Raw genomic sequence first — 19,139 nt, 5'->3', positions numbered from 1 at the left:
ATGGTCTGAAAAGAGAAAATATCCAGTGAGCAGCATTTCTCTGCCTTGTTGATGTCAGAGGTCAGAGGAGAATGGCCAGACTGCTTGGAGCTGATATGAAGGCAGCAGGGACTCGAGTAACCACTACCAAGGTACGCAGAATACCATTTCTGAAAGCACAACTCGAAGCAGGTGGGCTAAAGCAGCAGAAGACCACCTGCTTTAGCCAAAGTTGGACAAAAGAATACTGTAAAAACTCTGCCTGGTCTAGTGAGTCTTGATTTCTGTTTCAACATTCAGATGGTAGGGTCAGAATTTGGTGTAAACAACATGAAAGCATGGGTCCATCCTGTCTTGTATCAATGGTTCAGCCAAGTGGTGGTCTAATGGTGTGGGGGATATTTTCTTGGCACACTTGGAGCCCCTTAGTACCAAGTGAGCATTGTTTAAATAGTATAGCCTACCTGAGTACTGTTAATGACCATCTCTTTATGACCTCAGCGTACTCATTTTCTGACGGCTGCCTTTAGCAGGATAACGTGCCATGTCACAGAGTTCAAATCATCTCAAACTGGCTTCTTGAACATGGCAATGAGTTTCCTGTACTCAAATGGCCTCCACATTCACCAGCTCTCAATCCAAAACAGCACCATCGGCACGTGTTCAAATGGAAAAGGCACATCATGGACGTACAGTCAGCAAATCTGCAGCAATGTCAAAATGGACCCAAATCTCTGAGGAATATTTCCAGCACCTTGTTGAATCTATGCCACAAAGAATTAAGGCAGTTCTGGAGGCAAAAAGGGGTCAAACCCAGTACTAGCAATGTGTCCCTAATGAAGTGGCTGATGAGTGTATCTGTGTATAGTCATCAAGCCTAATGAAACAGAGCCTTACTTGATAGTTTCTTATGTTTTATCCCTACTAAGTACACAACAACACACACATACAAGCCTTTCATGTTGTGTTCGCGTAAGGCCAGGTTTGACAAACCTTTTTGGCTCACTGATGCTGATGACATTTATTGGGTAATGCTGGTATCAAAGGGCAATTCATTTGTAAATACTGGTGCAAATCAGCTGGTGCCATAAAAGTATCAAAGTCTGGTACACAGAACTATTTCAGAGAGATAATAATCTAAAGTAAAGTTTCCCTTAAGGGTTTTAGGAGAGGAAAGCAGCGAGAGAAATACTTCAGTCACTTTTATTAAAGATGGCAACCAGTTATTCAACTGTAACACAGACAATGAATAAATTGAATTAGCCACCTGCTGCTGTAGTGATTCAGTATTGAGTCAAGTGAACTTAAAGTTTGAATGGCTTTCTTCAGATAACCGTACGATTCTTTTATTAATGTAATCTATATAAAAAGTGGTGACACATTCGTGGGTATAAATAAAACCCTTATCATGAGAGAATCTGGTACACTGTGGGGGGGCATTTCTCTGGCATGTTTTGAGTTTATTTCTCTGTAGCGGAAACAGACAGGTACTAGAAGAGACACTAGAACAGTGTTCCATCTTTGAGATCAATATTTATGTATGTGGTCATCAAGATTGCTCTATAGAAGGCTGATTTTATTGATTTATTTTTATAAAACATCTGGAGCAATATTCTCTTTGTGGATCAAGGTGTTTGGACACTAAGGCTTGCCAGAAGAAATGTCAATTTCATTTTCATTTTTCATTACAGACTGCTAATTTATAACTGATAAGGAAACGTGGAAGCACCAGAGCAGTGAAAGGGCAACACTGTTCAGAAAAAAGGGAGGTATGTTTGGCACAACTGCATATTGGTGCCATGTGCTTCAGTTTAATGACAAGAAAAACACTTCCTCATCAACAAACATGTAAGAGGCAACAGCTGGGCTTTGGTTACTTACGTCTGTATCGGGCCCCTTATCTGCCCCTGGGCAGGAGAACGTGACAAATTCATGGCACCTCTTGTGGACCACAAAACAGCAAACTGTAGGGAAAGAAAACAGAATGAAGAGAGTTGGAAGAAAGGAAGAGATGGAGAGAGAGATTTGGAAATACAGAGATGGGAACAGACAGAGAAAGAGAAGAGAAAGAGTGACATGGTTAAAATACAGTGTTTTATTGTCAACTGCTGCATAGACAGCAGAAAGAGATAGAGCTCTGATAATACTAAGAGGGACTGAAGAAAGACTGATGTCTGGGCTAGGCTCCCTATCATGTGTCCAGATGGCCAGTCCTGCCTGCAGGCTGACTGCTCTTATTGGACAGTACAGTGCCACCTCCTCACTGATATGACGGGAGCTAAGGCAGATACCAAATACACACACTCACACTCTAATATGCACACTGAAGACAAACAGATTCACAGACTTACTTACTAAACTGCTTAACATGTATCCACAGAACACACATCCAGATCTACACACTTGAACATATCTGCCTACACACTGTCAGAGCACAAAGAGTAACTCTCTTGGTATAAGAGCCAGGTCACTGAGTGCAATGTAGTACACAGCCAAGTAAGCGCCCGACTCAACGTGGCGAGCGGCGCCTTTTACTAGCGCTTAGAAATTGGCTAACACCAAAATGAGACAGGCTGGGGAGGGGCTAATTGTGTGAACTGGCCAGCATAATTGACAAAAACTGTATATTACGTCTATACATGTCGAGATAGACATTATTTCTGCTCCTCACTCCTTTTCATATGGAAGACAGCCACTCCTTTTCTTCCTAGTACTTAATATTTTCAAGGCTACTGCGTGCAGAATGAGATGAAAGCATTTGAATTGCTGGTTTTGAATAGTCTTCACTTAGCACTGAGAATCCCTGAGCAGACTCCATTAGTGATTTATGTGAAATCAATGATGTGATGCATTTTCAGAGACATTGCGTGTTTTCCAGTTTCACTTTTTCCCACTAATGTTTCAGCTGTTCAGCAAAGTAATGTGCATCCTCTCTCACTCGTGAACATGCAGAGGTCACCTCTCGTTATTTAATTACATTCATATTAAACAAAAGAACACATAATTGAGTGTTGAAAAAATGGGCGGCGATCATCCCCATAGCTGAGCATTCAAACAAAGGTGCTGTGATGTATTGTAGTACACAACACAGCATGCAACCAGTCTCTACTTGCTGAGGAGCAATTGCCTAGCTACAATTCCTTCAATAAACAGCAGCTCGAGTTTTTGCCATTCAAACAACATGTAAGATAATTTAGGCAGTCAAAAAAACTGTACCATCTTTCGTAACTCAACACTGTCTCAACTAAAATCATTATTGGCCATAAATCCTAATTCTCGAAAGGAAAAATTTTGTAATTCTCTATTTCTCTGTACACCACTTCAGTAGGTTTTAAATCATTGTGTGATTGAAGTGCAAACTTTCAGCTTTAATTCAAGGGGTTTAGTACTTCATTAACTGTTTCAGAATTGCAGCCACTTTTATACACAGCCCTCCATTTTTAGAGGCTCAAAAGTAATTGGACAAACTAACAATTGTAAATATAAGGAGTGTCTTAATGCTTTAAGTCAAGATGTCATGGACATCAACAAATGCTGTGTTTCCTCCCTTGAGATTCTCTGCTACACCTTTATTAATATAATATTAAAAATTTTTAGTTGCTGCTTATTTGTGTCTCTCTCTCTCTCTCTCTCTGTTTTCAGTTTTGTCTTCAGCAACTGAAAAGCATGCTCTGTCTGCCTTTGCCATCAGAAACTCCTGGGCTGCTTTTGCAGTTTGCTTTGGGTCAGTATCCATTTGCACTGTGAAGCACTGTTCAATCAGTTTGTAGCACTAGGCTGAATCTGACCACAGAGTAAAGCCCTGTACACATCCTGCTGCTTCTATCAGGAGTCCCATTACAATAAACACTAGCGACCTCGTGCCACTACCTCCACCCTAGTTGACAGATAATTTGTTATGTTTTGGACCAAAGCTGTTTTTCTCCTTCTCCATACTTTTCTCTTCCCATCATTCTGGTACAACCCAATCTTGGTTTCATCTACCCAAAGGTATCTCCAGTAAAAAGATACAAAATGTAAGTTTAATACTTGCAATCCACTCCAGATCTTTTATCTAACTAGCTTGTCAGTTGATCGTCCAATTACTTTTGAGCCTCTGGAAATGGGGACCATGTATAACAAGAGCACCGCGGTACCAACGCTTGGTTGCTTTGGATTTATGAGGGGGGGACTTTGGACTTTGGGGGTCCAAAGTGCTATTATAGCAAAGTCAGTGAACCAGTGTGTGAAGTTTGCTTGAAGTTAGCTTGAACAGTATGCATCTATGGCGTGAATTTGAACATTGCAGGTCACATCGTTCTCAAGTTATGGCCCATGTTAAAGTTTTTGTGAAACAGACGCCACCGACAGGAAGGCTGTGACAACAGCTCAACTTTTTAAACTTGCTATGTTATTTCTGTCTTTTCTGCATACACAGTATATTAGCTTGTCTGTTTGCAAAATAAAATAGCTTCCAGCATTCTGGATTGTCACTCTCCATAAAGCCAGACCACAATATCTGTCATTACATTTCATATGGAATTTTCCTAGTGGAAATTTGCAATGCGTGTGGCAGACACCTAGATCAAACAGTGTCACAGACAGCTTGAGTCAATACCAAGAGTTTTGTTTGGATTTCTGCCTAGATACAGGTGAAACCGGTTTTGAATAGAGTAATGTGGTCACAAATCACTTTCTCTACCCATGACAATACAACAGGTATTGCTAAAATGAATATGTGCTATAGCTCTGACTAGATCTGTAGAAATAAACTATACTCAGATACTCTTCTGTATACACTGTACTAAACAATAAAGGAAGTGTTATGCTACAAACATGCTAGTATACACATGTACTTTAATGATGGCAAATCAATAAAGCCACCCCGCACACTGATATATCACACTACCACAACTTGACACCTTCTGCCCCCTCATGTCTCCTATGAGCTATCAGTCAGTGCAGTCAATAACCAACATGAAACCATGACCCATAACTCACACCTTGGCCAACCCACAAACCACACAGGTCAGTGATTTAGTATCTCCATAATTCATCCTGAGGTAAATAGCTGATAGGACTGAGTCCCTTAAGTTCACTCTATGAAGACCAAATGGCCACAGAATGTTATAGTAATTACTCCCAATACCAGGCTTGTGTTTTATTAAAACTTAGTTTAGGGTTAGAAAAAAAGATTATGGCTTGGGTTAAAAAGCACCCTTTCAAAAAGCTTAAGTTACCAGCAATGAGTTCTTCACCATCTCCAGCTGAAAACAGCAGTTATATTTTGCAAGCATTTCATTCTTCTTCTTCTTGCTGTTGTTGTGTTTCATTTTAATTTGTACTCCAAAGAAAATGTAAAACATATGTGCTGGTAGGCTTCGCCCGCTCTATTTTGGCACTGCGCAGTGATGCCTCATGAGGTGTTCCTGCTTTGCTTTTTTTGGATTCCTGCATCAGTAAACTCGCCAAAGTTAAATTGGTCCGCTCAAATTGACCAATTTGACTTCTTTCTTTCTTTCTTTCTTTCTTTTTTTCCTGGCAAAGAAAATTGTTTTCCGTAAAATACAAACCAGTTCCTGTCTCCTGAGATTTGTGGAATTGGGTATGGGTGGTGAGATAAAGGTAAAACAAAAGAAGAAGGTGTAAATTTGAGCTATAGAGGTGGACTGACAGGCAATTAGTTTAGCAGAGACGAGGCAAAGATTAAGGAGGTTAAAACTCAGTATCATGTGGCATTCTTATTAGAGTAGGGCTGCTTCTGATCAGTTTTCCCAGTGGCACTGTTCTGAAATGAAACAGCACTTAGAGGTTTATCACATGCATCATTTCTGATGCCACTATTGAGGCTTGTCTCCAGAGAAAGGCACCAAGATAGCTTGATACTTACTAAAAGGTCTCACAGGGATGGATAAGCATTATGTAAGTGGGTAAGTAAGTACAGGGGATAAATATTGCAAGTTGTTTACACAAGGGTAATCCAAATGGGCAACCACTGCATTTAACTATATCACAACTACCATATAACACTGCAATAAGGAAAACTGTCAAATGTAGTGACAGGGTAGTCAGTTTTGATAATAAACTGCTGCTAAAAATTGAGATTAAAACAGAATCTTTTGGGAGTTTATTATTAAGCAATTAAGGCTCATAGTCTGTTAAGTTAAGGAATGCCACCTGAGACATCTCTAAATCCTCGAAGATGCTTGTTAAAACTGCAGAGTTTTGTCTGCCTTTGACCTAAAAATTTCCTCACTGTCTGGAAAGGATTATTCATTCCTTAAGTGAGTGTAATCAGGGTTTGTAAATCAAAACCTTTTTTTTTTTTTTTTCCCAAAAGATAGCATAACTGAGATATGCTCCCACTCCCACTCTGGAAAATCAATTTATTCCAAATCGTTTTCAGGTCACGAGTTCAGAGGCAGCAATTTCCTGAAGTTTTTGTGAATACAGGCAGGAAATGAGAAGAAGGCAATGATTTAATTCACAGGTTTTTGGGTATCTGGATGTAATTTAATTCCAAGGCAACTTGCTAAAACAAAGTAAGAGTCGCTTTTACATCTAACTATCAAGAGACCATGCAGCCCACTGGTGGTCTTGACAGAAACCTCTCTTCCAAGACTGGAAAGGATTTATTATTTCTATTCTTCTACATTTTTCTCCCCATCTGAACAAATGAATTACTTTCACTACTATCTCCAAACAATCACTCAGTGACAATGAAATGGTGAACCAGAAAAAGAATTAAAAAGGAACAATTTACACCTGAAAGAGACAAAACAGTATAGATTAAAATAACTTGGACTGAGCTTTTATTCACCGTGTGATATAATTACACATGCCTTTCCTCTCAGTTTGACTGTTCAGATGTCTGGCTAAAACACTGAGCAATATGCTTCCATAATGTTGCCACTAGAGAATGGAAAGCTCTCACATGGACCAACAGGCATTAAGTAATGGGTAAGGAAGTACAGCTGACAAATATTGTCCCTTGTTCATCAAAAGTAAGGAAAAAATGACTCATTCTTAGTTTATATAAGATTAAACCTAACTTGGCAGGAACTTATATTTTCATCTAAAAATAATTCCCAAAAATACGGTGTCTCTGCCAGCAATGTTTTATTCTTGTGAGCGTGGAACAGCATAAGTTACCACATGGATATGTGTGATAGGGGAAATTCTAGGACTGCATTATTGTTTACAAATAGAAACATGTAAAATAAAAAATAAATAAAATCAGTACTGCACTTAAAGATATTTTCTTCCAATGAGCTAGTGTACCGTATATTTTTATGTACCAACTGGAAGGCTGATCCCAACATGGCACAACAACAAAAGGACAGTACAGCATCAGTACACTTTAAAACTAATATATCTGTGTAATAGAAGTCCAGCAGAAAACTGGGTCATCCTTTCAAGGTCACAGTTTTATACTCAAAACAAACCTCAGCGTACAACAACTTCAAGAAAACACCAGCAAAACTAAAATGTGACTCACGGAGTAAAAAACCCTGACATGACATACGTGTTCTGAAGATATCCACTCTATTTAAAAATTAAATGACATATTAATAATTAGGGATGGCATGATACCACTTTTTTATGTCCGATAACGATACCGATAGTTTACATTTGGATATCGGCCGATACCGATATAAATCCGATATTTAAAATTGATCCAGGCATTTAAAAACATTAAAAAAAAAAAAGAAAAAAAAAAGAAGTCAACAGTCTCTCACACAACAAAATCAAAGTCTTTTAGTTGTCCCACATACAAGACTAAGGACCAGGGTGGGCAGAGCTTTTTAGGCAGTGGCACCAAAGCTCTGGAACTGTTCACCACTCCAGCTCCATTTAGCTGACTCTGTGGCGTCATTTAAAAAATAGTTGAAAACTTTTCTGTTTAACCAGGCTTTCTGGTTTCTGACTTTATTTTTAATTCTTTTTCTTTTAATATGGTAATGTTATTATGTTTTTAACATAGTGTTTTCTGGGGGGGGGGGGGGGGGGGGGGGGGGGGGGGGGGGGGGGGTATTGTGTTTTAATTATTGTACAGCGCTTTTCTGTCTGTGAAAAACGCTATATAAATAAATTGTACTTACTTACAACAGTAACTATCACCTGAATCCTGTTGCTTCTGTGTGAGAAGGTGATGCTTATGGCATGTTGCAAATTTCATTAGGGCTGCAACTATCGATTATTTTAGCAATTGTGTATTCTATTTACATTGATTACCCAAGTAACTGGATAAGAAATACTTTTTTTCATATTAACAGTTCATCTGCATATTTTAACTTCCATACTGCAGTTTTTCCCTGTGTGAAACAAACAGGGTGGATGGAGCAGCTACAAAGTTCTCTTTTCTTCACTTACTGATCAGGTGGTTGATGCAGGACCTCCAGCTGTTTCCCAGTAAAGGTTTAATGGAGGTTACAGGGACGAAAAGGCTTCTTTTGGACACTAGAAAAACATTTCCTTTTGCTCCATCTGAGCGCGCCGGCTCCGCCTCTTTCCGCTTGTGCAGACAGACTACACGTAAATCAGCTGACTGCTGCTGTTGCGTCATCAGTGTTCATGTGAAAAACTAGGGGCTGCGTGAGCGCAGTCTTGTAATGCTTTATATTTACAAGGATTCTCCTAAATACGTTTCTACTGCAGGTCTATATTTAGTCACAAATCAGGGATTAAAGTATCAAAAATATTTTGACGGGGAAGGGGTTCTTCCGGTACCGGACGGTCAATAGTGCTAATAGCTGCGCTCGCTAGCAGTATGTCCGGGAGCTGAAGTAGAGAAAAAAATAACAGCTGATTCTCAGCACAGCGAGCACAACACACAAACAAGGCAGAGAGCGGTGGAGGCGGAAAAACATGTCAGCGATGATCGCTCAGTGTCAAAGGGAATCCGTCGCAGCGACGGAGGATCTGAGGGGGTTGTTTTCTAACTCCTGATCCCCCACTCCATTCCAGTAGGTGGCGGTAATGCAGCTCTAAGCTGGTTTGGTCAACCGCAAACCCACAAGAAGAAGAAGACGGCTGAGCCCTGTAATGCAGCTAATGTGAGCAAAACGTTATTTAATGTATCGGATTACATTTTTTTTATTTTTTTCCGATATCTGATCCAGTAATTTAGGCCAGTATCGGACCGATACCGATACTGAATATCGGATCGGCGCATCCCTATTAATAATACAGATAAAATCACGTCCAAATTATGGTAATTTGTTTTACTTTTGTACAGTCTGACTTCTTGCCACCTCTTCACATTCATACATTTCCCTAAAAAAAAAAAAAAATTATTTAAAAAGCCAAAACACAAAATAACTTGCATGGCAGTATTGCTTTTTTCTTCTTCTCTATTTTTTTTTTTTTTTGTATAGATATCGTGAATTATCATTTCATTTGAATTTTTCTGACCATAGTAATCAATTAGCCATGTAGCAATATTGTTACCTGAAGTGGTGGCAACCTAAATAGCTACTGCAGGGTGGATGATAAAGTGATGGTAAACGTCAACAACACTTAAGTGGCTCCTTCACCATCAACACCATCCATACTGCTCCACATGACTGTATTCATCATCATCTAACTGTTTGTATTACACTCGGCAGCATTGTGATTCACTGTCATACAAGCCACAGCAGATCCATCAATGAGGGACAGATCGCCACTCTTTCTACCTTTTAAGAGAGCTACTGTGGATTAGTGACACTGATCAAAATCCCTTTCTAATTCTTTTAATGCCATCCAATGATAAATCAATAAACTTTACAGTGATTTGTACAGCAAAGTAAACTGCATTTAATGTGAATGTATGGCCACGTCAGTGACTACTCACATATTTTATCTTGCACATCTGTTTTGACCTTTGAGTTCTAACTGCATACTCTACTGACTGTCAGTGAAATACAAGTTCATACAGACAAGTTCTTACACATTTTTCACTGTTTGAAGTAAATATTGCAACGTAACTACAAATAGGACTGAAAGCCATAGCTCATAACTCTGCTGTAACACACAACAAGATGCACCAACTGTAAAATTCAGGGTCAATAGAAATATTATATGCCAATGATCACTTGGCTGATTTATTTCAGTGCTGTGATCCATTTTCCCTTTTGTTCCAAGGAAACTCAGAGATCTTCTTTGTAACAAATAACAGACCTGTTTAAAAGTCTTTCTGCTCTTCATTATACAGTTTTTGAACATTAGGCAGTGTAAAATTGATATGGCACAACAGATAAATAACAACTTACAACAGCAAATGCAATCTGACTTATATGTCACGATGTCTGTGCATCCCTTCACAGAGCAGCTTAAAATTAAAAAAGAAATTAAAAACTGAAAGCTGGAGTTTGCATGTTTTCTCTGTGCATGTCTGGGTTCTCTTTGGGTGTTCCAGCTTTCTTCACACAATGACATGCTTGTTAAGTTAATCAGTGATTCTAAATTAGGCGCAGGTCTGAATGAGAGTGCGAATGCCTGTCTGTCTCTGTGTGTTTACCCTGTGATAGACTGTCCAGGGTATACACCAGTTCTTACTCAATAACAGCTGGGACAGACTCCAGTTCCCCCAAAACATGAATCTGATAAGTGGTTAAAAAAAATGGATGGCTTTAAGAATCAGATGTTAACTGAATACTGTATGTTAGTTCAATACTTACTGTCAACAAGGTAATTTAAGGGCATGGTGGTTCAGAGGGACCACAATAACCCACATATTATTGCATACTATGGAACAGTAGCATGTTTTTATAAAAATAATAATTTCAGAGTGTGTCTTGTAAAGACCATAAGCAGTAGCAGTGGAATATAGCTTAATTACCCTTTCCTTTAAAACAGCTTTGTAAGCAATAATTTTTGAAAACACTGGAGTCAAAAAGCACGAGGCCCATTGTACAAGCTTACTACAGAACCCATTCTGATTGCTTCCTTCACTCAGTCTCAGCTCATTCAAAGGCTCCTTTAATTGTTGCCGTGAGAGGCAGTAAACATTACATGACCATCTCATATCTGTGACAGTATATTAATTGCTGATCATTTATCACATGAACTAAACAGATGGAAAAGCCACTCAAGGATGTAAATAATAGAAGTCAAATAAAACTGCAGTTTGTGTTCGTTAGGCAGCTGCTGATGTTGTGAATCACCAGGCATTGCAAGGAAGCAGTATTTCTGCAAACATATTAACCCTTAAACCTAGTACACTGCTTGGCAGTCACACGTCTTGACAGCACACCTAATTATCATGTGATGTTTTCACTTTACACATAACTGGTAAAAGTCAATATGGTGGTTATACAGTTTGAAGGTAAACAGGGCCCTGCCCGAATGATCATCAGGTTTGTTTTATATGAAACTAAACAAGGTTGTACTGAGAAGGTAAAGTTGTACCCTGGCCTCCAGCTCATTTGAAATACCAATTGTAATCGACTGTATTATGCATAAAGCCCCAGAACTGGGACATTAGTTATGTATAAACTGGTCAAAGAAGTAACAGTCCAGCACAATGACCATGGACTGCATTTTAAGTGTCTTCCTTATAATACACAACTATGGTGGCATAAATTAAGTTAGCGTGTATAACACAGATTTACTTAATATATTACATGTACTGTACCTATTGCATATATATATATATATATACTCATAAGGGTTTGTGTGTGATTCAACTCACGGTAAATACTATTACATAATCGTTATGTACAACTCTAATTCCAAAAATGTTGGGACACTATTCAAGATGTAAATGAAAGCAGAATGCAATGATTTGCAAAACTCATAAATCTTAATTATTTATTCACAGTCGAAGATTACAAAAATACAAAAGTCTTACTTTGAAACATTTTACACATCCAGAAATCACCGTCTATGAACACAGTTTGCCGTGCCATCCACAAATGCAGGTTAAAGCTCTGTCACACAAAAAAGAAGCCAAATGTGTACATGATCCAGAAAGTCCAGCAACCTCAGTATAGTTCTAGGCACAGGAACAAGATCTGAGCACAAGATTGATAGAGGCTGGGGTCTACCACAGCAAGCAGGACCCCAGGTGCAGGCTGTGCAGAGATACTCCTGAGACATAACAGCAGGGTGCAAGATGCTAGCAGGCCGGACATTCACGGAATGCCACAACCACCATAGTATACAGGCAGAGCTATGCCGAGTATGACCTGGGAGATCAAACTGGAAAACGCCCTCAAAGGTGAATGACCGAGATAAGATCCTGTGGAACTTCTAGATACAAAGGGACAAACTGGTGATGGCTAACCAACCAGACGTATGAGTGGTGGACAAACAGAGTAAGAAGGCTGTAGTGATAATAACATCAAGAAGAAGGAACACAAGCTAGAGAAATACCAAGGGTGGACAGAACAACTAGAGAGGATATGGAAGGTGAAATTAACAGTGGTCCCCAGGATAATCGGAAATCTTGGGGCAGTGACCCCCAAACTGAGCAGACTCCAGGAACAACATCCAAGATCTCTGTCGAGAAGAGCACATTCCTAGAAATAGCTAAGATACTACACAGGACCCTCACTCTTCCAGGCCACTTGGAGCTTGGAGGAGAACAAAGACCGCCTGCAGGGCAAGTGGGGAATTTAGACAGGACCAGCTCTATCGACACAACAGGAAAACATCATTAAGTCATAACATAAGCAAGGAAAGGTTTCTGTTATCTATATGCACTTGTTTCAGCTCAGCTAAGGGTAAATCTCTACTGCACTTACAGTTTTGCCACAGTCTGTGTTTATATATCTGTGTGTGTGTGTGTGTGTGTGTGTGTGTGTGTGTGTGTGTGTGTGTGTGTGTGTGTGTGTGTGTGTGTGTGTGTGTGTGTGTGTGTGTGTGTGTGTGTGCACGCGCGTGTGCATGTAAGACATACTTGGGATTCTTCTCAAGATGCTACTGTTCTCTGCTAACTGGCCTTTGATAAATGCTTCACTGACTCCTCTGATGTAAAGAAAGTCTTTTCACACATGGCTGGTTCGTTTTGAAGAGCAATGCTTTTGGGCTTTAAAATAAATCACTCAATACAGCTAATGGTGTTGCAAAAAGAATAAGACATAATAAAGATCATCTTGGGCAGCAAATCAGTATGAAAATAAGCTCAATTTGCAAGTGTGGAGTTCCACTTAAATCTATATGCAACAGAGCTGGTTGCTGTTTTATTTTCTCTAAGGCACAATTAAAACTTTGGAAAAAGTTCAGAATGCACTTTCCTGGTCTTGAAAATAAAGAGTGAACCAACAAGCCAAACAACTAAAAGAAAGAAAAAAAAGAAAGAAAGAAAAGTGCTACCCATAACAGAAGATAGCAAATCCAGAAGAATCTTACTGAAGAATAAAAAGGGACATCGAGTCAGTGCCTGCTGAGTTCTTCTTTACAGACATTAAAGGGCCATTTCACCAGTTTTGAAGTGCATTTTACTCATCGTGCTTTACTTACAGTATGATCAGTACTAATATGCTGATGAAATCCTGCACTTTAAACTAAGGATATGGAATTTTCAAACATGTCATCATTTATATCAGGTATGAAAGATTAAAAACAATGCTTTTTTGAGCACACACACACACACACACACACACACACACACACACACACACACACATGCACACACACATGCACAGTCACACAGTTGCTTATGCAACCAGACTACAGGGAAAAAATAACAATTCCTTCAGTTTAACCCATAATCAAAGTTAAAACCTCTTCATGCACAGCACTCTTCCTGTGTGGCTGAAATGACTCACATTGTTCTACATTACTAAAGGCCCAAAGCATTTCAAAGAATGCCCATTTAAACACAAATTCCTGTAGTTCTTCTCAAGAAGAAGATTTTATAGCAACCTAGCTCTCCTCCCAGTAGACTCAGAAAGTTGGGCACAGCTTCCTGCTCCAAGCCCTGAGCTAATACAAGGGGAGACACAGCTGGCTTTTATTTAGACAGTGTTTCTAATGCACTGCCGAGCACAAACAGTAATTTGTTTGTGACATCTCATATTTGAAAGAATTTGATTCCATACCCCAACATTTAATCTCTGCTGACTTTGACTGCAAGATGTAGATTATGTAAGACTATAGTAACCATATTTGTTGACAGTTAACCAGCTGGAAAAAACATACTTTTACAAATACTGTAAGAAACTGCACACACCTCAAAATTATCTCATCACATAGTCCATACTATGGAGATATATGCACTTGGCAGACATCAACATAATTAACAGTTAGTTGTTAATTATGTTGGAATTTATGGGTCGTGGATCCTTAATAACTAAATCAAAAATGTTGCTGGAAAAATACTTCAACAAAGACACTGTTGACAGTGAGTGAACTCACGTGCAGTCTTGCCCTGGCTGAGATTTGAAGTAACTGATAGGGTAGGCTCTTAATGGGATTTTGAAAAGGCTGGCCTAATCCAAAGCATATCCTGTAAACTCTCTGCAGGGCAAGGAAAACACATCTCTGGAAGGCAATAACTGACGCCTCTACTTGCAGTAAAAAAAAAAAATGTTTATTTATTTAAAAAATAAAAACACTTTTTTTTGTCATATTTAAAAGACACAGCACTGACAGTGAAAAATGTGACATTTCACAGTAATGCAACAACTAGTTCTAAAATTCTACAATTAAACAATTAACAACTAGCATCTGGCTGAAATGCCAGCCTAAATTTGATTATGCTTGATGTCAATACAATCTTTTTGTTTTGTAAAACTGTCTCATTATGCATCAGGAAACAAGGAGCTGGGAATGGCATATTTTTATCCAGGATTAGATTATCATTAAACAAAGGGATCAGTGCATGTTTTTAGCCATAACACTGATACACATCTTTAGGCTTCATGATAAAGGAATCCTTTTTTTTTTTTCTGCATCAATAGTTCACTGCTGTGCACTGACATTTATACCTATAATGGGCAACGCCTCAGTAGAGTGACACAGAGGGACACCTCTGCATCCAGAAGACAGGTCTGTGTTGCAGGAAAATACACTTTTAAGGTGCTAAAATGTCACTGTACAATAAAATGTACAGTGACATTTTAAGTAACAGTTTAAGGATTTTACCCTACAGACGAAAATCAGGGTATTAATACAGCAATGACTGGTGGAAAGAAATGCAGCTATTTCTGCAAAGGGCAAGGAGAACATTTTAATAAAGATTAATCTGCGTCATTTTAAATGGCTTTTATTATGACGTTTTCCTCTTTGGTTTCATGTGTATATTGTTAGATAAGGATTAGTGTGTAAGAATGGTCTATTTCTGATGGTTGTAATAAATTCCTGCACCTTCACTCCTGTTATATTCATATCTATTATATGCTGTTCATATACATTATTTATGCTGTATTTGAGTATTACTTCTAGACTGCACGGCATTCCTTTTACTTCCTCCAAAACCCCTAGAAGAGTGTTGAGAGTAATAATGCTGGAATCTGTTCTTAGTGCTCGTGTTTTCTTCTCAGCAGTCGATATTAATTTAGAATTATATTCCTCTGTGGTTCCATGTTCACTTTTGGTACTGAGTTAATATTAACAGTGTGCTGGGGTGGGAGATATATAAGAATCAGGACTTCCTATTTATCTGGCCATCTTAGTCAGCTTGTGTCTGTTTTGTGCAATTATAGCCAAGAAGCAGTTGGAATGGTCCAGTAAGGCAAACAGCATATAGAGTGAGAGAGATATTACTGTAATCCTTCTATAGTGTTGTGGATCTGCAAACGGCTAACCTCACGCACACAAAACTCTTTAAAAAAAAAAATCCTCTAGACAAATTCTTGAGGCTGAAATCCAACCTGCAATTGTGAGGTCAGACAGTAAGAACTCAGTGGCAGACAGTTTAAAAGCACCTAATCAACTCTCACAGATCCCTAATTACATGTGACAGCAACAGGTTCAAATGCGGAGGGGGGGCATGCTTTTAAAACTGCCTCACAAAAAAGGCTGGATGTGCTGACTGATCTATTGTGCAGAAGAACAAAATCTACAGTATTCAATGAAGAAAATGCAAGTCACACCTGAGCCAAACCCTCTATCTGTTCTGAAAATAACAGGGCCTTTCTTGGTATGTGTCCTCAAGAATATAAAAAAATACAGTGAGTGTGTCTCAGGAAAGGACCGTGAGACCGTGAGATGGCAATTCCTTGGAGAAAATGGCAAAATTAAAATATAGAAAATGTTTGACTGTGTTATTTCACGGAAATGCCACAACTCTGGCATTGCAATTAGTTATCCAGCAGAACACAACATGATTATCAACAACTGCGCTATCAACAAAGTGACCCCCTCAGTGTTAAGGCCTTTGAACAGGCGGCACAGAGTAACTGCTACGACTTTTGAGTTGAATCCACCTGAATGATGGATGTACTTCTGAAAAACAAGTCCAATATATTCCTCTGAATACTAAAGGAAACTACCTCCCCACTATTGATTTAATGGCAAAAGTTTGAGCAACGCAGATGAACCTTGAGATGGGTAGCCAGGAGTGAGCGCTGACATTTCTGCCATTACTCGGATCGTCACAGACAGCGCTGTCGATGCTTCATACGGAGTAGATCTTTTCCAGATGAATTACGGCACCAGATGGAGCCAAATACATCGATCTCTGATAATTTCCCTGCAACTCTGGGTGTTGCTCTAAGATATAAATTTTACAAAGTGACAGATCAGGCTAATAAATGGAAAACACTATGACACAATTTCAGAGAAAAATCTTTTTTTTTTATTGGCAACATTCTGGGAATTCATTAATTCCAGCACCTGAAGAAAGCCTGACAACGCTTCATTTCTCACAGCCAAAGCCAGAACACAAAATAACTCACAGGTGTGATAGCATGGCCTATGAGTTTAGGCTTGATAATGATAAATTTAACAGCCCGGCTGTTTAAACTAGGCACTAGGTAAACAAGAAGCTAAACTTCTCACGTGAATTATTCTCTTTTCATAGGAGCTGCTATGAAGCACATGCATATTTGTGCTTGTGTGTGTGGGGGTGTTTTTTTGTGTGCACTCTGCCTGTGTGCACACTGCTAGTAATTTGCCCACCATGTGTAACCCCCACTACCTTGAGAGATGATGCATTCCCACTCATGGGAATGATGAGCCAGACTGACATTTAACTACACAGTAGTCTAGACTAATGTACTGTACAAAGCCTAATGTTAGTCATGGGAAGAGTGGGAATTTTATTCTAGTGGTCTTTGTCTTTTTTAACTTGTGCATTTCTTTTAATGTTTTGGTCGTACTGCTGTGTGTTTGTTTTTAGCCAAGCTAAAGCAGAACCAGGAAATAACAGCACACACCCAAAGATGCAGGCTGTATACATCAAGGAAAACACAATAACACCCTTCTACACAGAACCACTGATGCACAATGGTTTAATACTCTCCATCCTTCCAGGGGTCTATCATTGCAGAAGCTATAAATAATCATAGGAGATTACTGGGTGTGGTGGCAGGCAGCCCGATTCATCTCACAACCTTTATCAAGCAGGTATTTCCCCTAGGTTGACTGTTTTAGGCTGGGGAGGGGCCTTTTTGTTCCTTTTTTTTTTTTTTAAAGACAATTTAAAAACAAGAAAGTGGCTTCTGCTCCAATCAAATAAAACAAAGGTTCAAAATTATTTTAAAAAATGCAAATAAAATATTTTCTTTTTTAGTTTAACTGTTTTTTCCCCTTTGGCTTCTTGTTGAGGTGTAAGGTGCCATTGGGGGTGGTAGGCCTCCTGAGCTTAGCGTAACAGCTAGAGATACACCGATCACAATTTTCTTGGGAGATTTTAATGTTTTTGTGTGTGTGACCTGATTTTTGCAGATTCCAGTTTTCTTTTTAAGAACTTTAACTGACAACATAAGCAAAAGTCTGCTTTTCTTCAATACAAGATATTATTTTCATCATTAAATTTTACATTTTCCCCCAAACTGCAGTAAGTTACAGAATCTTTTCTCAGTTAAACAACTCTCAAACTGCTCGGCTACTGGAAAGAGGTAGAAATAATACAAATTTGCCCTTTTTTTACCCTATTTCCATAATTCTGTAGCTGGTCTTTTCACTGCTCATACCGAGGCTCATCGCAAAGCTGCTGGCTTGTGGCAGGCTCTGAGTTTTGGATAGCTTTAGCTTTAGCCACTTTTCCTTTGTTAGTTTCTTTAAAATGCCCACGTTCCGCTGGGTGAAGGGGATTAAAGTGTCTGATTAGGTTTGTTGCTCCAAATGTTTTCATGGTGGTCCACCCACAGGTTACTTTGGCAAACTTCCTCTTCTTCCTCGCTCGCAGTGAAGAATTCACTAATGGAGTGTGCAATTGAGTGTTGCGCATGCATGAAACGGACCGGTTTGTTGTCAGACATACGTGAGCCTGACTGGCCGCTCATCAGTCAGACCCAAGCACACTGAAAATTGGCCAATTCCAGTTCCCGGCCGTTCGATCGGCGCATCTCTAGTAACAGCACATGGACGACTTCTCCACTTCCTGCAGTCCGAGGTGGATGATTAGGAGTTTGATGAATGACGTACAGGAGAGGCAGTTAAAAGAACACTGGGAAACAAAAAAAGGCAGTGCCAAAATTTTTAAAATAAAATGCTTATATATAGCACCTCATAAATAAGCAGAAGTGTTCCACATGTCATGTTTGTATAATGGTCAAAGGGCTAGCCTCTTACTGCCTTTCCTTTTGCTTGTCACAGTTGTTGTGACACAATTTTAAACCCCACTAACATGGATGGAAAGATTAGAGCAGGGAGATGGACCCATAACCTGAAGCTGGCAGGGTGAGCAAAGAATAAAAGGCAGCATGAATGCAGGTTAGATAAGAGTAGCTGAACAGACTCCTTGACCTCTAAAAGAAAGGGCTGAGATGAAGGGAGCATTGTAAAGTATATGGGAAGGATACGAAAGAATCGTTAAAAAGAGAAACGATGGGACGTGATGTGGCGCATACTGCAGTGCAAAAAGAAAAACTGTAGAACAGGTGAAAATAATAGCTAGGCATGACTGATGAGAATTACGATAAAACTTTAATGACCCCTGTGGTTAAATTTGGTAATAGAAAAAGGAGAAGGGGAGAAGGTGGAGACAAATGTAAAACTTGCCATCACAAACGTAATTACAAAGACCTGCGTCAGCCTTTGGTTCTCTACTTCAGACTGTATTTCCTCTGTTGCTTCGGCTCCCTCAG

The 19,139-nt window shown here is 39.2% G+C and overlaps 1 protein-coding gene across 1 annotated transcript in view; it reads right to left on the bottom strand.

Moving 5' to 3' along the window:
* The window catches only part of prkcaa (protein kinase C, alpha, a), a 142,496-nt gene that overhangs the window by 93,481 nt on the left and 29,876 nt on the right, over window positions 1-19,139 (bottom strand). The window contains exon 3 of the mRNA XM_030741718.1: window positions 1,861-1,943. Within this exon, the coding sequence (XP_030597578.1) occupies window positions 1,861-1,943 (83 nt within the window). The remainder of the gene's footprint in view (window positions 1-1,860; window positions 1,944-19,139) is intronic.

This window comes from Archocentrus centrarchus, chromosome 1, assembly GCF_007364275.1.
Source record: "Archocentrus centrarchus isolate MPI-CPG fArcCen1 chromosome 1, fArcCen1, whole genome shotgun sequence".
Classification (NCBI taxonomy): domain Eukaryota; kingdom Metazoa; phylum Chordata; class Actinopteri; order Cichliformes; family Cichlidae; genus Archocentrus; species Archocentrus centrarchus.
Note: the sequence above shows the minus strand (reverse complement) of the source record. Positions and strands in the feature narration are given on the sequence as shown.